Below are 25,813 nucleotides of genomic sequence, written 5' to 3' on the forward strand. Positions count from 1 at the left end.
TGAAAATGCCAGAGCTTCCTTTCACATTCTAGCAGCATGTATATCCTTTTTTTCCTGAGAGGGGATAAGCAAAGCAAACTCTTCTGGTGTGTGCTGAAAAAGGGTTGGCCTGCACAGTCCTCAGGAGCAGTAAAATCCATCAGCCCTGACTGAAAATGGTGGTGATTTTTTGATCTAGAAATTCCCTGTATTTTGTTTCTCGCAGAGTCCTGAAGTGCAGCCACCTCCTGCAGCTGAATGCCTGCCCTCTGATGGCGCACAGCACACATCTGAGAATGAGGAGAAGCTGCCGGAATTAAGTTATGAAGATGTATTTCAGTTTTTCAGTGAGATGAATGCATCAGGCAGCGCAGATGCAGTGACACCGGAGGCTGCAGAAAGCTGGGGTGGAGAGCTGTTTGAAAGCTGCATCAATGCGGCCAGAGAAAGTGCCGCTGCTGCTGACACGGCACAAGAGTTTGTGACCACCCAGGGAGCCCCTGAAGAACAGGGAGAAGAGCTGGATCACAGCCCAGCTCAACCATCAGAAATGTTTGTTGTGGAAGCGCTGTTTAGTGCAGAGCAAGTAAGTGCTAAAAGGAGGTAAAACTCCTTGGGAAAGTGTTGAGTGGTCTTTGGGTTTATTTCATTTTTTAGTGTGTTTATTTAAAGGAGAATGGGAGTCTTACATGCGGATGGGTGACGGAAGAGAGAGAGCTGACTCCAGGACCCAAGGCAGTGAAGAAAGCTGCAGAAGAGGCAGGGTCCCCTGCAAAGCATTCGTGCAGGAAGAGAAGACGCAGCCCAGAGCAGGGTAAGTCCCTGCTAAGAGATGCTACATGTTTTAGAGGTGGGCAAGACAGGTGCTCTGAAACTCTTCCAGCAAGGGGAGATCACAAGAGCTGAGTTATTGTCTGCAGTGTAAGTACCTCCCCGGGCCTTCAGGTCAACTATTGCACTCGTACGAGCTCTTGGCGTACTTGCCCACACGCTTCTATACGTAAGCTGGTGCTGAGGACTCCTAGGTGGACAAGGGAATAACTTCTATGCGTCAATAAAAGCTGAAGTTGTGGGAATTGTGTCAGAGCCCCGCATGTCACAGTACACAGCACTGAGATGCAGGCTGTGGATATGTTTGCTGGAGGGTGACAGTGCCACAAAGGGAACACTGACTAATGAGGTGACTGTTGAAGTAAGAGGGGAAAACCCCACCACGCTGCCGAAGTGAGGGCACGAGTGCAACCTTTCTGGCTCAGATCACTAAAGAAATTTCACAGCAGCCTGCTGATAGGTGTGCTGCATCTGTGTGCACAGCACCTGTGTGCTGCAACAGAGGAGAAAAACAGCCTCAGATTTTCAAGTCGCAGGCCGCCTTTGGCCGGATTTGACTGTCCCTGATGGCAGCAGAGTTGCTGTGCGTGCTGCCAGGTGAGCCACAGGCAGGGCCTGATACTTCCTCGGTGTTGTTTGCTTCCTAGATCACCAGGAGCCGGAAGGCGGAGCCTGGAAGCGGGGCTGCTTCTGGAGGGAGACACCAGAGTGAGGAGAGTGGGAACAGGCGGAGCAGCTGGTTCCATCCTGCGAGTTATTTATAGCCTTATTTATATATTTATATCTTATTTATAGCTTTATTCCTAAATTTCTATCTTATTTATAGCCTTATTGATAAATTTATAGCTTATTTATAGGCTTATTTATATATTTATAGCTTATTTATAGCTTTATTCCTAAATTTCTATCTTATTTATAGCCTTATTTATATATTTATAGCTTATTTATAGCTTTATTCTTAAATTTCTATGCTATTTATAGCCTTAGTTATATATTTATAGCTTCTTTATAGCTTTATTCCCAAATTTCTACCTTTTTTATAACCTTACAAATGTATATCTTATTTATAGCCTTATTCATACATTCATATCTTATTTATAGCTTTATTCCTAATTTGTATCTTATTTATAGCCTTATTTATAAATTTATAGTTTATTTATAGCTTTATTCCTAAATTTCTATCTTACTTATAGCCTTATTTATATATTTATAGCTTATTTATAGCTTTATTCCTAAATTTGTATCTTATTTATAGCCTTATTTATATATTTATAGCTTATTTATAGCTTTATTCCTAAATTTTTATCTTATTTCTAGCCTTATTTATATATTAATAGCTTCTTTATAGCTTTATTCCTAAATTTCTATCTTACTTATAGCCTTATTTATAAATTTATAGCTTATTTATAGCTTTCTTCCTAAATTTGTATCTTATTTATAGCCTTATTTATATATTTATACCTTATTTATAGCTTTATTCCTATATTTGTATCTTATTTATAGCCTTAGTTATATATTTATAGCTTATTTATAGCTTTCTTCCTAAATTTCTATCTTACTTATAGCCTTATTTATAAATTTTATATCTTATTTACAGCTTTATTCTTAAATTTGTATCTTATTTATAGCCTTAGTTATATATTTATAGCTTATTTATAGCTTTATTCCTAAATTTTTATCATATTTATAGCCTTAGTTATATATTCATAGCTTATTTATAGCTTTATTCCTAAATTTCTATCTTATTTATAGCCTTATTTATAAATTCATAGCTTAATTATAGCTTTATTCCTATATTTGTATCATATTTATAGCTTTATTTAGAAATCTATACCATATTTATAGGTTTATTCCTAAATTTTTATCTTATTTATAGCCTTATTTATAAATTTATAGCTTATTTATAGCTTTATTCTTAAATTTGTATCTTATTTATAGCCTTATTTATATATTTATAGCTTATCTATAGCTTTATTCCTAAATTTGTATCTTATTTATAGCCTTATTTATAAATTCATAGCTTATTTATAGCTTTATTCCTAAATTTGTATCTTATTTATAGCCTTATTTATATATTTATAGCTTCTTTATAGCTTTGTTCCTAAATTTCTACCTTATTTATAACCTTACAAATGTATATCTTATTTATAGCCTTATTCATAAATTCATATCTTATTTATAGCTTTATTCCTAAATTTGTATCTTAATTATTTCTTTATTCATAACTTTGTATTTTATTTGTAGCTTTATTTAGAAATTTATGTGTTATTTATAGCTTTATTTAGAAATATCTATGCTATTTATAGCTTTATTGAGAAATTTATATGTTATTTATAGCTTTATTTCTAAATTTGTTATTTATAGCTTTATTTCTAAATGTGTGTCTTATTTATTGCGTTATTCGTACGTCTGTGTGTTATTTATAGCTTTATTTATCAATTTATGTGTTATAACTTTAAAAATTTATGTTATTTCTAGCTTTAATCATAATTTTGTATCTTATTTAGATCCTTATAAATTTATAAGTTATTTATAACTTTAGTCATAATTTTTATCGGATTTAGAGCTTTATTCATTGATTTGTATGCTATTTATAGCTTTATTTCTAAATGTGTGTGTTATTAATAGGCTTATTTATAAATTTATATCTTATTTATGGCTTTTTTCCTAATTTTGTTTCTTATTTATAGCTTTATTTAGAAATTTATGTGTTATTTATAGCTTTATTTATGAATATCTATGCTATCTATAGCTTTATTTAGAAATTTATGTTATAGCTTTAGTCATAAATTTGTATCTTATTTATAGCTTTATTTAGAAATTTGTCTTATTGCTTTATTCATGTCTGTAGCTAATATCTTTATTCATCAATGTATGTGTTTATAATATAGCTTTATAAAGTTATGTTATTTCTAGCTTTAGTCATAATTTTGTATCTTATTTAGAGCTTTATTCCTAACCATGAATCTTATTTTTAGCTTTATTTATAAATTTATGTGTTATTTAAGGCTTTATTGGTAAATATCTATGTGATTTATAGCTTTATTTAGAAATCTGTGTTATAGATTTTGTCCTAAATTTGTATGTTATTAATAGCTTTATTTATAAATTTGTATCTTATTTATTGCTTGGTTCATAAGTCTGTATCTTATTTATAGCTTTATTCATCAATGTATGTGTTATTTATAGCTTTATAAATTTATATGTTATTTCTAGCTTTAGTCATAATTTTGTATCTTATAGCTTTATAAATTTATAAGCTATTTATAGCTTTAGTCATAACTTTGTATGTTATATAGAGCTTTATTCATAAATTTATGTCTTATTTATAGCTTTATATATAAACAGCTATATATATATAGCTTTATTCCTAAATTTGTATCATATTCATAGCTTTATTTAGAAATCTATACCTTATTTATAGCTTTATTCCTAAATTTTTATCTTCTCCGTAAATTTATAGCTTATTTATAGCTTTATTCGTATATTTGTATCTTATTTATAGCCCTATTTATAAATTAATATCTTATTTATAGCTTTATTCCTAATTTTTTATCTTATTAATAGCCTTATTTTTATATTTATAGCATATTTATAGCTTTATTCCTAAATTTTTATCTTATTTATAGCCTTATTCATATATTTATAGCTTATTTATATCTTTATTCCTAAATTTCTATCTTATTTATAGCCTTATTGATAAATTTGTATCTTATTTATAGCTTTTTCCTAAATTTCTATCTTATTTATAGCCTTATTTATAAATTCATAGCTTATTTATAGCTTTATTCCTAAATTTGTATCATATTTATAGCTTTATTTAGAAATCTATACCTTATTTATTGCTTTATTCCTAAATTTTTATCTTCTGCATAAATTTATAGCTTATTTATAGCTTTATTCCTAAATTTGTATCTTATTTATAGCCTTATTTATAAATTAATATCTTATTTATAGCTTTATTCCTAAATTTTTATCTTATTTATAGCCTTATTCATATATTTATAGCTTATTTATATCTTTATTCCTAAATTTCTATCTTATTTATAGCCTTATTGATAAATTTATAGCTTATTTATAGCTTTATTCCTAAATTTCTATCTTATTTATAGCTTTATTTATAAATTCATATCTTATTTATAGTTTTTTTCCTAAATTTGTATCTTAATTGTTGCTTTATTCGTAACTTTGTATTTTATTTGTAGCTTTATTTATATATTTATGTGTTATTTATAGCTTTATTTAGAAATATCTATGCTAGTTATAGCTTTATTTAGGAATTTATGTTATTTATGGCTTTATTTCTAAATTTGTTATTTATGGCTTTATTTCTAAATGTATGTCTTACTTATTGCGTTATTCATAAGTCTGTATGTTATTTATAGCTTTATTTATCAATTTATGTGTTATTTATAGCTTTAAAAATTTATGTTATTTCTAGCTTTAACCATAATTTTGTATCTTATTTAGAGCTTTATAAATTTATAAGTTATTTATTGCTTTAGTCACAATTTTTATCATATTTATAGCTTTATTCATAGATTTGTATGCTATTTATAGCTTTATTTCTAAATTTGTGTGTTATTTATAGCCTTATTTATAAATTTATATCTTATTTATAGCGGTATTTAGAAATGTATGTGTTATTTATAGCTTTATTTATGAATATCTATGCTATTTATAGCTTTATTTAGAAATCTGTGTTATAGATTTTGTCCTAAATTTGTATGTTATTAATGGCTTTATTTATAAATTTGTATCTTATTTATTGCTTGATTCATAAGTCTGTATCTTATTTATAGCTTTATTCATCAATGTATGTGTTATTTATAGCTTTATAAATTTATGTTATTTCTAGCTTTAGTCATAATTTTGTATCTTATTTATAGCTTTATAAATTTATAAGCTATTTCTAGCTTTAGTCATAATTTTGTATCTTATATAGAGCTTTATTCATAAATTTATGTGTTATTTATAGCTTTTTTATTTATAAACATCTATCTTACTTATAGCTTTATTTAGAAATTTATATGTTATAGCTTTTGTCATGAATTTGTATGTTATTAATAGATTTATTTATAAATTTGTGTTATTTATAGCTTTATTTAAAAATTTATGTTATATATAGCTTTAGTCATAAATTTGTATCTTATTTATTGCTTTATTTATAAATTTGTATCTTATTTATTGCTTTATTCATAAGTCTGTATCTTATTTAGGGCTTTATTCATCAATGTATTTTTTATTTATAGCTTTAAAAATTTATGTTGTTTCTAGTTTAGTCATAATTTTGTATCTTATTTAGAGCTTTATTCATAAATTTATATGCTATTTATAGCTTTATTTCTAAATTTGTGTTATTTACAGCCTTATTTATAAATTTATATGTTATTTATAGCTTTATACCTAAATTTGTATCTTATTTATAGGTTTATTCCTAACTTTGTATGTTATTTATAGCTTTATTTAGAAATTTATGTGTTATTTATAGCTTTATTGATAAATATCTATGTTATTTGTAGCTTTATTTAGAAATCTATGTTATAGCTTTTGTCATAAATTTTATGTTATTAATAGCTTTATTAAAAATTTGTGTTATTTATAGCTTTAGTTAGATATTTGTTATTTATAGCTTTAGTCATAAATTTGCATCTTATTTATAGCTTTATTTATAAATTTGTATCTTATTTATTGCTTTATTCATAAGCCTGTATCTTTATAGCTTTTTTCATGAATGTATGTTATTTATAGCTTTATAAATTTGTTCTTTCTAGCTTTAGTCATCATTTGTGTCTTATTTATAGCTTTATTCATAAATTTGTATGCTATTTATCGCTTGATTTCTAAATTTTTATGGTATTTATAGCGTTATTAATAAATATATGTGTTATTTATTGCTTAGTAATATTTTATATGTTATTTATAACTTTATTAATTTATATGTTATTTATAGCTTTATTCATAATTTTGTATGTTATTTATAGCTTTATTCATGAAATGGTATATTTTATATTGTTTTATTCATAATTTTGTATCTTATAGCAATATTCATCAATTTATGTGTTATTTATAGCTTTATTAGAAATTTACATGGTGTTTATAGCATTGTTAATAACTTTATGTGTTATTTGTAGGTTTATGAATAGATTCCTGTTATTTATAGATTTATTCGTAATTTCGTATGTTATTTATAGCTTTCTTAATAACTTTGTATGTTATTTATAGCTTTATTCATAAATTTGTATGTTGTTATTTGCTTTATTTATAAATTTGTATGTTCTTTACAGCTGCGTTAATACATTTATATATTTTTAGCTGTATTAATAAATTTTATTATTTATAGCTTAACATTATGTTATTTATAGCTTTAGTCATAAATTTGTACGTTATATATAGCTTAATAAATGTGTAGGTTTGTTATAGCTGTATTAACACATTTATATTTTAGTTATAGCTTTATTCATAAATTTGTATTATTTACAGCTTTATTCATAAATTATAATGTTATTTATAGCTTTAGTCATAAATTGGTATGCTATTTTTTAGCTTTATGTATAAATTTATATGTTACTTATAGCTTTCTTCATAAATTTATATCTTGTAGCTTTCTTCATAAATTTATGTCTTACTTATAGCTCTATTAATAAATTTGTATGTTTGTTATAGCTGTATTGATATATTTATATTTTATTTATAGCTATATTAATAAGTTTGTATTATTTATAGCTTTCTTCATAAATTATTGTGTTATTTATAGCTTTCTTCATAAATTTGTATGTTATTCATCGGTCTATTAATAAATGTTATGTATAGCTTTATTCATAAATCTGTATGTCTTATTTATAGCTTTATTTATAAATCTATGTTATTCATAGCTTTGTTCAAAAATTTGTGTTATTTGTATCTTTACTCATAAATTCACATGTTCTTTTGTAGCTTTCTTCATAATTTTGTATGTGTCATTTATAGGTTTATTAATAAATTTATGTCATTTTACAGCTGCATACATTTATGATCTTTATGTTTTTATAAATGTGTATGTTATCTATAGCTTTCTTCATAAATTTGTATGTGTTATTATAGCTTTATTAATAAATTTATATGTTACTCGTATCTTCATAATTTTTTATGGTGTTTATATCTTAATAAATTTAGATGTTATTTATACCTTCATAAATTTGTATGTGTCATTTATACCTTTCTTCATAAATTTATATGTTATTTATAGCTTTATTAATAAATGTATTGGTATTTATAACTTCATATGTGTTTATAGCGATAATAAATCTGATGGTTTAAATAGCCGTGTTTGTGTCTTGATGTTAAGAATAGCGCTGACATCTGTGTATCAGAAATTGTTAATCTGGTCTGTGTTCTCAGCACTGCCATCCCCTCTGTACTTTGGAATCCACATTGTGGGAACTATTAATAATTGTATCTCTTGCCTTTTCTCCTTGGATGACCAACCTATGGGGGAGACGTCCCCCCACATCTTCTACCTCCGCACCAGGCTATTTACGGTAGCTTTTGGGAATTTCAGAGATGTTAAATGTCCTTTGAATACCCATGAAACCAACCTGCTCCTTTGCTGGGAACCAGCGTGTTGCTGCGTATGGTTCAGGTCTTGCTTAAGGGTAAACAACGATGTGAGCATACCCCCCAGACATCTTCCCCGAGGCTGTACAGTTATGAGTGGCAGGCCGTGTGGGATAGTATGGCCAAGTACCTAGGCCAGTGGCCCCTGCCATGCTGTGGAGCTTCACCCCTGAACAAGTGCCAAATCCAGGAAAACTACTCCATTAGCTGGGAAAAGCATCGTCCTGGCAATACCAGAGAGGCAAAATCACCACAACGTGCTGGGGCCTGTCCCATGCCCACCGAGCCTTGCTCAGCACTATCCAGTACCCTCAAGGAGAACAAGACCCCAGCAACATGCACTGTGGCTACTGCAGCCTCAGCAGCAGGCACTCTAGCCATTCCAGCCGTGGTCACAGGTACTGCTGCCACTCCAACCCTGATAGCAGACACTTGTGGCCACTCCAGCCCGGTAGCAGGCACCTGGGCTGAACCAAAGAACCAGTCTGTGCTGTTATCAGTTGCCCCTCTAGAGAGAAGAACTGGACACTGAAGTCAGCTCGTGCAGTGACAGAGGACGGCACAGGGCCAGCGCTAGAAAGAGAGGAAGGGGCAGAAGCAGAGCGAAGCTCTCGCTCCCTGGCCCTAAGTGAGCTGTGGGATATACAGAAGGATTTTGGCTGTGGTGCAGGTGAGGACGTTATCACCTGGCTGCTCCGATGCTGAGGTAATTGAGCTGGCAGCCTGGAATCAGAGGGCAGGGAAGCCAAGTAGCTGGGGTCACTTTGTAGGTAAGCAGGTGTTGACAAGGCAATTGGAAAAGGGACCCAAACCCTCAGGCTCTTGAGCCCCATTGGAAATCATTCTTCTGGCGGGTCATGTGATAGAGAAAGCTCACAACCAGACTGTAATTTGGGATGTGCTTTCTCCAGACCCCACAACACCCGAGAAAGCTCGTGTTTGTTTCTTACTGGTTGGTGGAGACATTGCTGTTCCCTTGCTGATCACGTCTGTGGGGATCTGGTGGCATCCTTCTTGCCGTTTTATTCCCAAAACCTGAATCTCCTGCTCAGGTCTCTTGACCTTGCTCCGTTCTATGGCAAAACTGGCCTGAGTGGTGTCCTATGTGGCTTTACAGAGATGGACTCGTAGTTGTGTAAGTAAGTGGGAATATCCAAGTTGGTGGCACTGTTTTGGAGGGCACTGTGTGTAGGACATGCCCAGCTATTTGGGTTTGAACTAACACGGGACCGAGTGTTGAGCCAGCGGGCTTGGTGCTGATAGTGCACAGCGGAGGGAAGGCAGGAATCTTGCTTGTTTTCCACGCGGACTGAAATAAAAGGAAGCCCTTGATGTGATTGAGCCATCCCTTTATTACGGAACTGCGGGATGAAGGATGCTGCGAGCGTGGTGCGGAGCGGAGTGGCTGCTGCGGGGCCCAGCGGTTTGTCTCCCAGCGAGACTGACTCTGCAGGTTCCCCAAGGGCTTAGGAGCAGGGTCTGGACATTCGCACATAGGCTGCTGATGACTCGGTCACCAGAGAGTGGTGTCCAGTGAGGCTTTACACAGATGGAGTTTTACACAGATGGAGTTTCAGGTGTGTAAGTAAGTGAGGGTGTCCATGTTGGAGGCACTATTCTGGAGGGAACGTTGGGTAGGAGGTGCCCAGCTCCTGGTTTCCGTCTTAGCACATTAGTCTTAGGAACAGGGTCTGGACATTCACACTTAGGGAGCTGGTGTCTTGGTCATTGTAGAGTGGTGTCCGGTGAGGCTCTTACAGCCTTCAATTCAAAAGTTTGCTTTTCAGCTGTTCCTTTTTCTTACACAGACACCAAGCTGGATGGCTCCCCTTTAGGCAGGAGTGAGGCCAACAGCAGGTAGCCATTAAGGTGGATGTGAATCGTGATGGGCAACATGCAAATAATCCTGATCTTGAAGAGATGGGGAGGAACAGCAGACGTGTCTTCTGAGACTCCTATGTATTATAAAGTATGTTGTAATGCCTGGACAGTGCCTGCAGCTTAAGTCCTGTATTTTTCTAGGCTGACAATTACTGATGGTCTCTGCTTCACTCGCAGGCTCTTTATATGCTAGTTATTCTTCAGGAGGTTGTTCTGAGAGAAGCTGCTTAACATAGGAAGATGCTGCTGCTGACCTTGTGTTAGAGGTCTAAAAAGAAGCAGCTGAATTGCTTCAATTTCTGTTTTTAAAGGAACGACTTACGGATGATGGGATCGATGAAGACAGTGGAGAAGATGCAGGCGAAGATGCCAATACAATGCAGCGGCCTGGATTCGTGGCTTCTGCTTGGTCCTTTATCACAACCTTCTTCACGTCACTCGTCCCTGAAGGGCCTCCACAGGTTGGCAATTAAAGAGGAAAAGGAACTGAGCAACTTCAGTAGCCACACATAGAAGTGGAGCAGATTCTAGTGAGCGTTTTAAATACAGTGCAATTCCTGAACATTTGTTATGTTACCTTTCTGATCATGGTGTACCAGAATGTGTGTGTGTTTTGTTTCCTGTTGGCTTTCTGATGCATTGAATATTTTAAGCACAAGAGGACTACTGAATGCTTTCTGTTAAGATTCTTTTTCTGAGGAATAAAATGTAAAGCTATTGGTCTTCCACGGTTTATTTTAATTTGAAATGTGTATTATACTGAGGCAAAAAGCTTGTACTTAATCTGCACCATTACATCTTTAAAGAGCTGTTAAAAACATGAATGTCGATGGAACTTGAAGTACTCTCCATCTGCATAATGTATCTTGTGATCTTGGGTTAGTTTTGTGCAGGGTGTGAATTCTCAACTGAGATTTGGAGTGGATACCGTTCCTGAAAGAAGGCTGTAAACACAAGGATTACTTGCTGATGGCATGTTGTCTTCATGCCACAAAATACTAAGCCTCTTGTCCTACATTTAGAAAGCTAAAAGCTTTTCCTTGAGACTCTTCTGAAGTTCATTCCAGTTGGGGATGTTTGACAGTTCTTCAAAGACAACTGACAGTGAGGGGATAAACCTTACATTTTTGATACATACAGTACTTTTTAAGGAAAATACAGCTGTACTGGGGAAAAAACATGAACATTAGGGTTTTTTAATAAAAACTGACGGTAACTCTTTTGGATGTTTATATGCATATTTGAATGCAAACGACTAAGCAGTGCATCACTGAGGATGAGCATGTGTTTGATTTGAGAGTGGAATAAAGATATCACGGTGGCATTACTAATGGTGACTGAAGTGGTGTGTTTGTAGCAGCGCATCCGCAGTTCCAGGTATGATCTCAAGAGCAGGCTATCTCTAGTCTTAAACTTAGCCTAATTAAAACTGAGGAAAGAGAAATTGTACGTGAGATAACAGCACGGTGGAACCGTCAGGTTTTTGGATGCTTTCTTTAGCTTTTGACCATGGTCAAGAAGTTAGAGTTGGTTTTGTTCCTTTGTTACCATGTGCTGTCTAACTTTAAAATGGCTGCAAAGACTCTGTTACACTCTAAAGCTCTTAAAGAAGTCTGAACAAGTGAGAAGTGGGGGTTCATTTTTTGCTTGCTCCTGTCCAGCTGCTGCAGTTTTCTTTGGTTTTATCCTCTGAAACACCCCTCAGGATTTCTAGGCCTTACTAAAAGTTGACTCATTTGGAGAAATTTGAACAGTGGTTTGAATTTAAACAGCTTAAATAGCATGCTTTTTGAGTTACAAAATATCTTGTACTTCCAAATCAGTCATAGGAGGAGAAATACAAGTCTCTTGCAAGCATAAATTATTTGCTGTGTAGACAGCAATGAGGAATCACGTTTAATTGTGGTGTTTTGCTGCCACGGTGCTGTGGAGAGCTGCTCCCAGTTTAGGTTCTTTACTACATAGATATAAAATGCGTAGACCTTGTCCAAGACAATTTACCCTTTTAATTTGCTGGATGGATCTAACTTGATTAATCTTTAAGAACTGTTAAGGAAATTTCCCTTTTTAAAGGAATGGCACAGAGGGACAGTCTTGTGTAGGAAACAACTGGTGGCAGCTCTCTGCTGTTAGCAGACTAGATAAAGGAAGTTGCTGCTATGCTATTATGAAGACAGGCTGAGAAAGCTGGGGCTGTTCAGCCTGGAGAAGAGAAGGCTGCGTGGAGACCGCATAGCAGCCTTCCAGTATCTGAAGGGGGGCTATAGGGGTGCTGGAGAGGGACTCTTCATTAGGAACTGCAGTGATAGGACAAGGGGTAACGGGTTAAAATTTAAACAGGGGAAGTTCAGATTGGATGTAAGGAGGAAGTTCTTTACTGTAAGGGGGGGGAGGCACTGGAATGGGTTGCCCAAGGGAGCTGTGAATGCTCCATCCCTGGCGGTGTTTAAGGCCAGGCTGGACAGAGCATTGGGTGACATAGTTTAGTGTGAGGTGTCCCTGCCCATGGCAGGGGGGTTGGCACTTGATGGTCCTAAGGTCCTTTCCAACGCTAACTATCCTATGATTCTATGTTTCTATTAGACCTGATTTGGTTAAAAAGCACGGGATTATCATTGCTTGTTCTTATGCAGGTGAAGAGGAATTTGTTTATAGGTTATACAAGGTCAAAATAGTGAAATGGGAAATCCTGGCACTCGGTTGATATTGAGGGAGATATTCTGAGATCTTGAACCAGTTGTGCACCAGAGCTGGAGCAAGCATCAAAGAGGCCAGACTTCCAGGAGAATGTTTAAAGGACATGGAACCTCCCAGCTTCCAGAACCATACCAAGATCTGAGCAAGGAAAAGAAAAAAGATGGAAAATGAGTGAGAAAGAAGAATGAGATACAGAGCATCACCAAAAAGCAGTGAAGGAGTTGGAGGCAGGGGAAAGCCAAAGGGAGGATCAAAGATAAGAGAAGATGTGATCATCAATAAATATGAAGCAAGCATCGAAGAGCTGATTGAGGTACAAGAGATTCAATTTCCTTTTCAGAAAAGGAAAGAGCTTGATGAGAATTAATCCGATCAGGTGTTTGTTTTACGGGTTTGTGAGCAATTTGGGTATAGAGTTGAACAGTGTGAAATACGTAACAGATGGTGATGGAAGAGAAATGAAAACCCTAGGAAAACAGTTGCTTTTTCTTAGGGTATCCATGTCATAACTGATCTGTAGCATAAGCCAGAACACAGTTATGTAGTCCATGGCTGTAGGCAAAGCTAGAGGCTGAATTATAGCAAATCTATGGCATGAAATGGAACAAAAGGTTTGAGGATTAAGGCAGGCTAGGCTGTGCCCCCACTCTTAATGGTTCTGTAACATATCTGTGCATCACCCACTTTTACAACTCTGAGTACAGCAAAAGTGAGTGAAATTCATTCTTTTCTTTACCTTCCAGGAAGACATGAAATGGCAGGTACACAGACTTCCTCTAAATGGGGGGTAGCCTTTTCCTCCTGTTACCTTGTGAGCTTGCAAGCCCTTCCTCGTGCTGCTGCTTGCTTTGGAGACTTTGCCGGGCAGCAGCGGCTTTCCAGTTGCTCCCTGTAATGATGAGAGAAGTTATGGCATGGTACTTCAGGAAAAGGCTGTTTCTGTCTCAGACATACTCTGCGACTTCTTACTATTGCTGCCACGGAAAATATTGTGTGCAAGGTTTGTACCAGTAGCAAGTGATGCAAAATCACATTGTTCTGTCATATGGTGACAGACTAATGGTGTTTCTGATGCTTGTTTTCTGTACAAGCCAGATGTTTTCTAGTGCCAGCCTGTTCTTAGCTGGAAGCAGGTTTTTTTGCAAGGCAGCAGTTCAGGGGTGACTCCTGTGATGCTTAGCAGCTCAAGACTTACTAAGAGGACAATCTACAGCTGGAGAGAAGGGAAACACATACTGGACCTGAAAGAACTGGCAAGCAAAAGACGAGGGCTGGCTAAGCTTCTTTTGGAATTCAGCGAAGGCAAGCACAGTATCCAGTGGGAGAATGCCCAAACTACAGAAGCATCTCTGATATTGATGTGATTTCACTGCCTGAATTGTTGCTAGGGCTTGGGATGGTGAAGCCAAAGATGTGCTGTTGTTTTGTTGATATTTGCTTAAACTTCCCTTTAATGCTATGTATTAACACCTAGATTAAATCTCCCCTGGCACAACTTGAGGCCGTTTTCTTTTGTTCCATGACTGCGGAGCAGAGAACACTCCCCTCCTGGCTCCATCCTCTTGGCAGGTGAGAGTGATAAGGTCCTCCCCTGAGCTTTCTCTTCTCCAGACTAAACACCCCCAGGCGCTGTTAACTGGGTTTCCTCATCCTCGCCTAGCTTTAGTTGTTCAAGGAATGAACTGCAACGTGAGTGGTTGTTTCTGGAGCAGGGCACTGCAGTTGGAATCTCAAGGTGTATAAGTAGAAATGCAGTAGAAAAATGAAAGCCTGTTGGCTTTCATTCCACACACAACCCCCAACACCCCCTCCCCCCCAGCTTAGCAGAAATCCTGGGAAGTCGAATCAAGGTGTGAGAAGTTTATAAGATGGAAGTAAGCTGTGAGCATGTTAGTTTGTAAAATCGGGGGGGCGGGGGGGGAATGTTTGGGGGTTATTTATGTGTGTGTGCCCACGTTTTCTTCACCCCTTTAAACTGCTGACTTTAACTGCTGCCTGTGGACAGGCAAAGCCTGGTTCTTTGCGATAAGGTGAGCGTGTTTGGGTGGCTTTCTTGAAGGGCTTTGGTTAGTAACGATGCCCGAGTTTCAAGTGCAGTAACGCAGTAACCGCAGCACTGTGAAAACACGCTGCTGCAACAATACAATGCGCCTTGTGCCTTGCGCCTTGGCGGGGGCCCTGTGTGCGCTCGTGTTCCACACAGGTAAGGAAGGGGATGAGTAACACGGCGGCGGGGCGGAGCGGGCGGCGCTGCTCCAGAGCGCCGCTAGATGGCGCCATCACACAGCCCCTGCGCGGCACTCGGCGGCGAGCGACAGACGGGGCTCGGGGCCGCGGCCGCGGGGCTCCGTAGTTCCCGGTGGTGGCGGTCGGGCACGGGCGGTGCTGGTTGGGCCGCGGGAGGCAGCCCCGGGTGCGCTGCTTGTGTGCTGCAGGACGAGGGAGGGCTCGTCCTCCTGCATCAGCGAGCGGTGGAACCGCGGAATGAATCCCAGACTGGTTTGTGTCGGCCACGGGCAGGGACACCTTCCACTAGGGCAGCTTGCTCCAAGCCCCTGTGTCCAACCTGGCCTTGAACACTGCCAGGGATGGGGCAGCCACAGCTTCTCTGGGCACCCTGTGCCAGCTCCTCAGCATCCTCACAGGGAAGAACTTCTGCCTAAGAGCTCATCTAAACCCTCCCTGTACTCTGCATAAGGGAGCAGGAGTAAATTTAGCACTTGTTATTGCTTCTTACTGTCCTTACTCAACATTCACTGTTACCTCCGGAGGCAGAGAAAGGTGTTACCTTGGCACAGAGCAAAAGGCATCCATGGTGGGATGCAGCAGCTTGGCATTACCTATCCTGCCCTGCTTGACCCTGCCTTTAGCAGCAGGGTTGGACTAGAGGATCTGCAGAGGCATCTTCCAACCACAACTATTCTGTGGTATTAACCATGACAGCATCACTGACCATGCCATATTTACAGCTTGTAACTGTACAGTTTACAACAGATCTGGCCAGAAACTTTAACAGTATCAACCAGCACAGCCTTGTAAAACAGGACGCAGTTCTCAGCCAGTGGAGATTTCCAAAGTCAACTTTAATTTTATAGCTGTAAAATGGGCATCATAAAACCTCACAGGAGCACTGCAAGGTGCAAAGGCACTTCAGTACCTTCGTAATACGGACTGTGATACTGAGCTTGATAGGTATTTCAAATGACAGCAGAATATAGATGCATTTTCCTGAGCATATGGTCTCCATTTCCTCACATAACCCTTTAGGAAACAACCTCTAGCAAAAAAAGTAACAACCGACTGCATCTCTGTTGAGAAGTGTCACCCCACTTCCCTCTCATGCCTGCAAAGAACCCACCCCTTCGCAAGCAGTTCTGTTCCTCAGAGCTGCCAGCCACCAGCTGCTTCGCTCTCCTCTTGCAGCCTTACTGCAAGATCCCAAAGCAACTCGACGCTGTCGTAACAAACCGTGAATGGGAATTTCCCTTGCTAAGGCTGCCTTCCTTTCCGGGATAAAACAGTGCCACTACTGCATCTGAAAGCAGGAATGCAGCAGCACACCCAGCCTGTCCGTTTGAACCTTCTGCAGTTGCTCAGTTCTTTTCCCTCCGTGTCTCTGCCTGTGTTTTCGTCTTGATTCTCCTTGCAGGAAAAATGGTTTCAGCACAAAAGAGCGTATTGGATAGAGAACACACATTGCACTCTGGGGATGTGGCTTGGTAGGAAGGAATGGGGATGTGGACCTCCTGGAGCGAGTCCTGAGGAAGACCATGAAGATGCTCCAAGGGCTGGAGCAGCTCTGCTCTGGAGCCAGGCTGAGAGAACTGGGCTGGTTCAGCCTGGAGAAGAGAAGACTCCTTAAGGAGAGACCGTAGAGCAGCTCCAGTGCCTAAAGGGGCTACAAGAAACCTCATTTGAGGTTCTGTCCTACCTGGCCTTGAACACTGCCAGGGGTGGAGCATTCACCATTTCTCTGGGGAACCTGTGCCGGTGCCTCACCAGCCTAAATTGCCAGAGGATTCCCAGCATGCAGGATTTCCAGTGGTCACAATCCCCTCAAACTGTGGAAAAACTTCACCAACTGGAAGGGGAAAAAAAAGGGGGGGGGGAGGGAGAGGATAAAATGCATTGATAAAAACCAGAGATAAAATCCAGCAAAATATAAATAAAATAATAATAATAAAAAATGGAAAAAGGAATAAAGAAAAAACAACATGAAAAAAATCTTTGGGGGTAAGAAAAAGCAGAAAAAAACCCAAAACTTAACAATCCCAGAAACCCAACAGCAACCACACCACCACCTGAAAAAAAAAGCCCCCAAACAAACAAAAAGCACTAACCTGGGGAAACCCAGCAAAAAAAAAAGGAAGGGGGAAAACCCCAAGAACAAAAAAACAACCAAAAAACCCAACCCCGTGTGGGAGGAAAAGCGGGGGGAGGTGAAGTGTGGAGGGGGGGAAAAAAGGCAGAGGGAGAAACTGGAAAAAGAGAACCCCCTGCAACAACCGGTGGAGAGAAAAAAACGGTAGTGGGGGGGAGGGGAAAAAACTCGGGGGGGTTAAAAAATTTTGAACAGAAAAAGGTAAAAAAAAAAATCCAGGAAAAAAAAGGAACATGGAAAAAAGAAAAAACCCAACCAAACAAAAACTGCACCCAAAGCCCCACACCAACTTGGGGAGAAAAAAACAGCCAGAAAATAAAAGGGCGGGGGGGGGCGGGGGGGAGAGGGAAAACAACCCTCACTCAAACCCATCAATAAAAACAACCTCCCCCAACCCAAATGAAACCCCGGGGCCGGTGTTAGTGTAAGAGGAAAAAAAAGTGGGGGTGTGTCAAAAAAATCCCCATCCTTGTGAGGAAAACCCAACAAAACAATGGGGGAAAAAAGGGGCGGGGGGGAGGGATGGGGAAGAAAAGTGGTGAGGGAAAACTGGGGGGGGAAACCCCACCAACCAGAAGGGAAAATGTGGGTGGGGAACCAAGTGGGGAGGGAATTGTGCATGTGGGAAACCTTGGGATAGAAACCTACCAGCCTGGGGGCAAACAGTGGGAGAGAGAAAGGGGGAGGGAGGAAAATGCCGGGGCGGGAGGGAATGGAGGATAAAAGGGTGGAACGAAAAACACTATGGAAAAAACTGCAGCAAAAGTAAGAAAACCATCGAAATAAACAAACACCAACAAATACTCCCCTCAAAAAAAAAAAAAAAAAAAAACCTCGAAAAAAACAGGGGGAGGGGCGGGGGGAAAAGAAAAAAAATCCCCGAACAACTCCGGAGGGAGAGAGAAAAAAAAAGAGAAACCTGTGGGGAAAAAATAATTAAAAAAAATTTGGGGGAGGGGGTGAAAACGGGAGCAGGAGGGGAACTGGAAGGGGGAAAACGTGGGGATAAAATAACCGTGGGGGTAAAAAGAGTGGAACAAAAACCGTGGGGAAAAAACCTAAGGAGAAAAAAAAAAAAAAGTGATGCTCAGCAACTGCTTTCTGTCCTGGTGCTACGTGCTTGGGAACAGCAGCTGGATGTTGGCACTGTGGAGCCGTGCTCCAGCACACCAAAGTGATGCAGCAGAGGGTCAGTACGGCAGTGGTGTTTAAGGTGGCAAGGCAAGGGCAGATTGCCGTGTTGGGGGCACCTTTCTGGAGGTCCCCATGTGTAGGAATGAAGTTGATATTTCCATTACTCCTCATAAACCCCAGTGGATTATTTTCGGTGGGCTTCAGCTACAGAATGAGCAGTGAGAAGAGTGGGAGCAGGGTGCTCACAAGTGGGCTTTGTTACCCTTAGCAGGCACCAGAAGGTTCTCTGAAGCTGCTGATTGTTCTGGGAGAGTTGGGCTTGGAGAGGAAGGTGTGCAGGGAGCTGGGTTCATTTTGTTGTGTTTTTCTGAGAGGAAAACTGTGAGTTGAATTTGTCTTTCCTTTGGGAAGAAAGGAGTTTTTGTTTTGTTGGAGTGCTGGGGTCTGCTGATGTACATGGGCTTCTCTTTGGCTTCTCCACTTGCTGCCTTGAGCCCTCTGTGTGCTTATGAGGGAGAGTTTAGTGCTGCCTTCTTCCTTGAGGTCTAAGAACAACAGCCCGGCAGAGAAAGGAGGTAAGGAAAAGTGGAAGGGATTTGCCTGCTGCCCTTAGAGTGGTATGCAGAAAGAATGTTGGATCTTTTCTGAAGGTGTTAAACCTCTGAAGAATTAGTGTGACCTGGCATGACGGGAACGGTGTGGAATAAGGTGTGGATACTGTCCTGGTTTTGGCTGGGCCAGAACTGATGCTCTCCCCTGCGGGTGGCGCAGTGCTGTGTACTGCCTTGGTTCTGGGAAGCACGCTGGTAGCACACGGCTGTTTTAGCTGTTACTGAGTAGCACTTCGGCTGAGCAAGGACTTTCCAGTCTCTCCTGCTGTGCCAGTGAGGAGGGGCAGGGGAATCCTGGAGGAAGCAGAGCCAGGACACCTGGTACATAAAGTGGGGGGAGTCAGCCGGAAGGCGCAGGTCGCCCCTCGGGTCAGGCTGGGTACCGCTGAGCGGGTGCTGAGCAGTTGCGTTGTGCATCACTGCTGGTTCGCGTTTCCCTTTTCCCTGTCTAGTTCTAGAGGAGCAAAGTTTGTTGGAGAGCTGGGATGAGCTGTTGCTAGTGATGAGATTTGAGCTTTTGTCTTGTTGCTGCAGGTTTGTTTTTGAACTTCTTGCCCTGATTTTGTTCTTGGGGCTGAGGGAGCGGGGAGCGGCCGAGGGGACCGGCGGGGCTGGGGGACCGGGGAGCCGCTGCGGGCCCGGCGGGCTCTGGCGGTGCTGCGGGTGCGGCTGTGCCGAGGGCGAGGCGGGGCCGGGGCCGGCGGGCAGCGCTGGCTGAAGCCGGTCCCGTGCCGGGCGGCGCGCGGGCCGGTGTCGCTCCCCCAGCGCGGGCCGACGGGGCCGGGCGTTGCCTGGCGGCCGGTGCAGCGAGAGCGGCCGGTGCGTCCGTTGTCGGGGAGCGCCATGGAGGGCCAGCGGCTGCCCGGCGCTGTCAACCCCAGCCACTTCCCGGCCAAGCTCTGGCAGCTGGTGAACAGCCCGCGCTGCGGCTCCGTGCGCTGGGATGCCCGTGGCGAGGGGCTGCTCATCGACCAGCGGCTCTTCGAGCGAGAGCTGCTGGGCGCGGAGGCGGCCGGCGACGGGGCGGCGCTGGCCGCCGAGTTCTTTAAGACGAAGAACTTCGGCAGCATCATCCGACAGCTGAACCTGTACGGGTTCCACAAGCTGGGGACGGGGTCCGGGCCCCTGCAGGACCCGGCGGGGGGCGATTGCGGCAGCGCCCCCGGGGCCCTGCTCCACTTCTACAGCCCCCATTTCCGCCGCGACCGCCCCGAGCTCCTCGTGCGTCTCAAGCGCCGGACGAGCGCCAACAAAGCGAAGCTGGCGGCCGGGCTGGAGCTGCCCAGCCGCCCGGCCCAGCTCTCCCAGTGCTCGCCCTCGATGCTCGTCGAGGCTGCCAGACCCGGTGAGCTGGGGTGGCCCCGGGCTGCGGGCCGAGAAGCACTGGGTGCTCTGGGGTTTGGCGATCAGCACCCCCGCACGGAGCAGGGTTGCCTGACCTTGCTGGCGGCCGCTCAGCTCCGCCGGTGCGGGAAAGCCGTTGTTGTTCGTGCAGGGAGATGCGGTGCCAGCAGGCACGGGGAGCGAGGTTCGCGGGTGGTTCGCTCTGCCCCTCGGCTGCAAGACAGCCTCTGTCGGGGGCTGCAGTAAGAGCACCCTCACCCTGTCTCTGTGGAGCTGGCACAGCCCTACCAGATGACCGTTACTTCTCCTTGAAGGGTTGCTCCATAAGCTGTCGTTAAATCTGTGTGAAGCGATGGGTAACCGACCGTATGAGGGCAAGTACCATTCCATGAAACCATAACTGACTGAGAGAGGAAACCAGGGAAGACGAAAGGGAATATCTTGGAAGTAACAAAACGGCAAAGTCTGAGCTTTTAGGTTGAGCTACCTGGGAAAAAGCTGGCTTTGGTTTTGTTTTCCTTGACAAGCTGAATGACTTGTGATCAAGTGCTCTCAGAGTCACGTTTAGGATTTGGACATTGCCCTTGCCTTGGCTGCCCGTGTGCTGTCAGCACTGGAGTTTGGTAGAGCCCTGCTTCACCATTCCCCCTTCATTTTACCTTACTGCCGGATGTAAAGCGCAACACTTCCTAAATGGCTTGCGCCGGTTTAGTCAGCTCCTGCCCATTTTGATTTGTAATAGCACTTTTTTAAGCAGCGATCACTTGCTCCTGAGGGTTTCAGGAGGCTGAGTGCTCCAGAGATGACTGTGTGTTGGCACAGCACTGATGTTCCTGTCTGTTCAGGTGGTAGTGCTACAGCAGTTACTATATGTTTAGGTGTAAGAATAGAGTCTGTTTCTGGATTAAGAATATTGGAGCAAAGGTGGTCTTCCCAGGGAACGTTGTGGAGCCTTGGCTCCTCATCCTGCCTTTCAGGGCTAGTGAAAACTCCTTCCCTTAGTCCTTGTTTCCCTTTGTTTTGCAGGACTGGTGACTTCAGGAGAGGCTCCACAACCTTGTCGTCCAGACAGCTGCTTTCCTTCCTCCACCAGAGCGGCCTCATGCCAGAACCACCCTGCTTTCCAGATAAGGACTTCCCAGCAGCCTCCGGCCCCTTGCAGACCATGGCAGGGTTCTGTTGGGTCGCTGCCAGGGCACTGGGCTTCCCCAGCTTTCCCAGGCCAGGGGGCTCCCTTTCCAGTCGTCCGCAAGTGCTGCACGGAGGTCACATACACTCTGCAGACGGTGTGCTCCCTTCTGCCACTTCAGCGATGGGCTCCAGCTGGTGCTGCCCTTCCAGAACCCGGCAGCTGCGCGTCTCCAGGGCAGTGCTTGCAAGGCCTGGATCCAACACGTACGGCAAAAGTTCTCCACTTGCTGCTTGAGAAGTTCCTGCAAAGTGGTGCATGAAATGTTTTCCCCCAGTGCTCTGTCACTGCGTGTGTATCTGACGTGTGTGCTTGCAGTGAGATGTGTGTTCCCTGTCCGTTACTTGCTACCAGCCGGTGACAGAATGTGCTTTAGCTGCTCATTTCTTCTGGCTCTGATGAGATGAACTGTATCAGAGACAGAAGAGCTTAGAAATGCCTTCTCTGCAATGAGCAGGGAAGGACAAAAGTGTGTGGGTGAAGCAGGTGTGTGTGGAATCTTGATTCAGCTCTCAAATACACTTGTACCATTTAATTACTGTGAACTTTAGGAGAAATATGTTTTAAGGTGGAGAAGTCAGTCTTACAATCAGTGGGGAGGTCATAATCCATTTCAGGGAGTTAGCTTACGGAGTGGTTACTGCAGTGTTTAATGCAAGTAAGCAATAGAACTGTGCACCCTGGGCAGCAGTTCTGGCAGTCTGATCCCTGTGTTTGAATTTTGCAGTCACCCTGCAGTGTTCACCCCCTGCCCAGGGAGGACCTCTGACTCTCAGCGCCAGTGCTGCAGCTGCGGCGTCCACCGACTGCGTCTTTGTGCAGGTGAGTGCAGCGCACAGAGAGCAGGGGGAAGGGAGGAGAGCCCACGCATGGACCGCAGGGTTCTGGGCTTGCGGCAGGAAGGAGAGAAGTTTGGCACTGGATCTGCTGTAGAAAGGGAAAGTAGCGTGGTTTGCCAATGCCCATTTCAAAGCACGGCTTTGAAACATGAAAGGGGCAGTGCTGTAACACAGGTAAGGTTTCAGGGCAGCGGCATAGTGGGTGTCCTCATCGGCGGAGTGTTTTTTTTTCCTGTAAAAGTGTTACATTTGACTTCACCATAATTCGCTTTAGTTCCTGAGTCTCCATTTGTCTTTGAAGGAAGCCCTTGCCTGCACAAAATGGGATTCTTTAATGTTATGATACTGGGAATCAGCTCCACTTCTGTGCCCCAGACAGCTTGTGGCAGTCTTGAGTTTCATTGGATGCATGAGAAGAACCAAGCTGGCTTTTGGAATTGGCCCCAGCTCAGAGCTGTCCTATCTAGGAGAGCTTCAGTGCTTCCTGTCAATGCTTGCTAAAATTCTGGTGGAAATTGCACCTCATTGGGTGGCCTGGCTTATCAAATAGCAAAAGAACCTCAGTAAAAATGACAGGGTTTCCTTGTGCATTCCAGCAGCATGTATATCCTTTTTTTCCTGAGAGGGGATAAGCAAAGCAAACTCTTCTGGTGTGTGCTGAAAAAGGGTTGGCCTGCACAGTCCTCAGGAGCAGTAAAATCCATCAGCCCTGACTGAAAATGGTGGTGATTTTTTGATCTAGAAATTCCCTGTATTTTGTTTCTCGCAGAGTCCTGAAGTGCAGCCACCTCCTGCAGCTGAATGCCTGCCCTCTGATGGCGCACAGCACACATCTGAGAATGAGGAGAAGCTGCCGGAATTAAGTTATGAAGATGTATTTCAGTTTTTCAGTGAGATGAATGCATCAGGCAGCGCAGATGCAGTGACACCGGAGGCTGCAGAAAGCTGGGGTGGAGAGCTGTTTGAAAGCTGCATCAATGCGGCCAGAGAAAGTGCCGCTGCTGCTGACACGGCACAAGAGTTTGTGACCACCCAGGGAGCCCCTGAAGAACAGGGAGAAGAGCTGGATCACAGCCCAGCTCAACCATCAGAAATGTTTGTTGTGGAAGCGTTGTTTAGTGCAGAGCAAGTAAGTGCTAAAAGGAGGTAAAACTCCTTGGGAAAGTGTTGAGTGGTCTTTGGGTTTATTTCATTTTTTAGTGTGTTTATTTAAAGGAGAATGGGAGTCTTACATGCGGATGGGTGACGGAAGAGAGAGAGCTGACTCCAGGACCCAAGGCAGTGAAGAAAGCTGCAGAAGAGGCAGGGTCCCCTGCAAAGCATTCGTGCAGGAAGAGAAGACGCAGCCCAGAGCAGGGTAAGTCCCTGCTAAGAGATGCTACATGTTTTAGAGGTGGGCAAGACAGGTGCTCTGAAACTCTTCCAGCAAGGGGAGATCACAAGAGCTGAGTTATTGTCTGCAGTGTAAGTACCTCCCCGGGCCTTCAGGTCAACTATTGCACTCGTACGAGCTCTTGGCGTACTTGCCCACACGCTTCTATACGTAAGCTGGTGCTGAGGACTCCTAGGTGGACAAGGGAATAACTTCTATGCGTCAATAAAAGCTGAAGTTGTGGGAATTGTGTCAGAGCCCCGCATGTCACAGTACACAGCACTGAGATGCAGGCTGTGGATATGTTTGCTGGAGGGTGACAGTGCCACAAAGGGAACACTGACTAATGAGGTGACTGTTGAAGTAAGAGGGGAAAACCCCACCACGCTGCCGAAGTGAGGGCACGAGTGCAACCTTTCTGGCTCAGATCACTAAAGAAATTTCACAGCAGCCTGCTGATAGGTGTGCTGCATCTGTGTGCACAGCACCTGTGTGCTGCAACAGAGGAGAAAAACAGCCTCAGATTTTCAAGTCGCAGGCCGCCTTTGGCCGGATTTGACTGTCCCTGATGGCAGCAGAGTTGCTGTGCGTGCTGCCAGGTGAGCCACAGGCAGGGCCTGATACTTCCTCGGTGTTGTTTGCTTCCTAGATCACCAGGAGCCGGAAGGCGGAGCCTGGAAGCGGGGCTGCTTCTGGAGGGAGACACCAGAGTGAGGAGAGTGGGAACAGGCGGAGCAGCTGGTTCCATCCTGCGAGTTATTTATAGCCTTATTTATATATTTATATCTTATTTATAGCTTTATTCCTAAATTTCTATCTTATTTATAGCCTTATTGATAAATTTATAGCTTATTTATAGGCTTATTTATATATTTATAGCTTATTTATAGCTTTATTCCTAAATTTCTATCTTATTTATAGCCTTATTTATATATTTATAGCTTATTTATAGCTTTATTCTTAAATTTCTATGCTATTTATAGCCTTAGTTATATATTTATAGCTTCTTTATAGCTTTATTCCCAAATTTCTACCTTTTTTATAACCTTACAAATGTATATCTTATTTATAGCCTTATTCATACATTCATATCTTATTTATAGCTTTATTCCTAATTTGTATCTTATTTATAGCCTTATTTATAAATTTATAGTTTATTTATAGCTTTATTCCTAAATTTCTATCTTACTTATAGCCTTATTTATATATTTATAGCTTATTTATAGCTTTATTCCTAAATTTGTATCTTATTTATAGCCTTATTTATATATTTATAGCTTATTTATAGCTTTATTCCTAAATTTTTATCTTATTTCTAGCCTTATTTATATATTAATAGCTTCTTTATAGCTTTATTCCTAAATTTCTATCTTACTTATAGCCTTATTTATAAATTTATAGCTTATTTATAGCTTTCTTCCTAAATTTGTATCTTATTTATAGCCTTATTTATATATTTATAGCTTATTTATAGCTTTATTCCTAAATTTGTATCTTATTTATAGCCTTAGTTATATATTTATAGCTTATTTATAGCTTTCTTCCTAAATTTCTATCTTACTTATAGCCTTATTTATAAATTTTATATCTTATTTACAGCTTTATTCTTAAATTTGTATCTTATTTATAGCCTTAGTTATATATTTATAGCTTATTTATAGCTTTATTCCTAAATTTGTATCTTATTTATAGCCTTATTTATATATTTATAGCTTATTTATAGCCTTGTTCCTAAATTTCTACCTTATTTATAACCTTACAAATGTATATCTTATTTATAGCCTTATTCATAAATTCATATCTTATTTATAGCTTTATTCCTAAATTTGTGTCTTAATTATTTCTTTATTCATAACTTTGTATTTTATTTGTAGCTTTATTTAGAAATTTATGTGTTATTTATAGCTTTATTTAGAAATATCTATGCTATTTATAGCTTTATTGAGAAATTTATATGTA

The 25,813-nt window shown here is 40.9% G+C and overlaps 1 protein-coding gene across 1 annotated transcript; it reads left to right on the forward strand.

Moving 5' to 3' along the window:
• The first annotated feature begins 15,254 nt into the window (after nt 1-15,254).
• LOC133220866 (heat shock factor protein 5-like) lies at nt 15,255-24,568 on the forward strand. The gene is made up of 8 exons (XM_061369266.1): nt 15,255-15,483; nt 16,634-16,659; nt 19,690-20,455; nt 21,481-21,849; nt 22,371-22,465; nt 23,252-23,611; nt 23,698-23,839; nt 24,504-24,568. The coding sequence occupies exons 1-8, from the start codon at nt 15,255-15,257 to the stop codon at nt 24,566-24,568; spliced, it is 2,052 nt and encodes a 683-aa protein (XP_061225250.1).
• The last annotated feature ends 1,245 nt before the right edge of the window (nt 24,569-25,813 follow it).

Source organism: Neopsephotus bourkii, unplaced genomic scaffold (genome assembly GCF_033783945.1).
Source record: "Neopsephotus bourkii isolate Nb327-2 ecotype Australia unplaced genomic scaffold, CSIRO-AGI_Nbou_v1 NB_1489, whole genome shotgun sequence".
In the NCBI taxonomy this organism is placed as follows: Eukaryota; Metazoa; Chordata; class Aves; order Psittaciformes; family Psittacidae; genus Neopsephotus; species Neopsephotus bourkii.

What these genes read in the sequence shown, in the direction of transcription:
- LOC133220866 (XM_061369266.1), top strand. Translation starts at nt 15,255, where the DNA reads ATGGCGCCATCACACAGCCCCTGCGCGGCACTCGGCGGCGAGCGACAG. An exon ending in GCGGAATGAATCCCAGACTG is followed by an intron (nt 15,484 to 16,633) that starts GTTTGTGTCGGC and finishes TTCTCCTTGCAG; the next exon opens with GAAAAATGGTTTCAGCACAA. An exon ending in GCAAGGCCTGGATCCAACAC is followed by an intron (nt 21,850 to 22,370) that starts GTACGGCAAAAG and finishes TGAATTTTGCAG; the next exon opens with TCACCCTGCAGTGTTCACCC.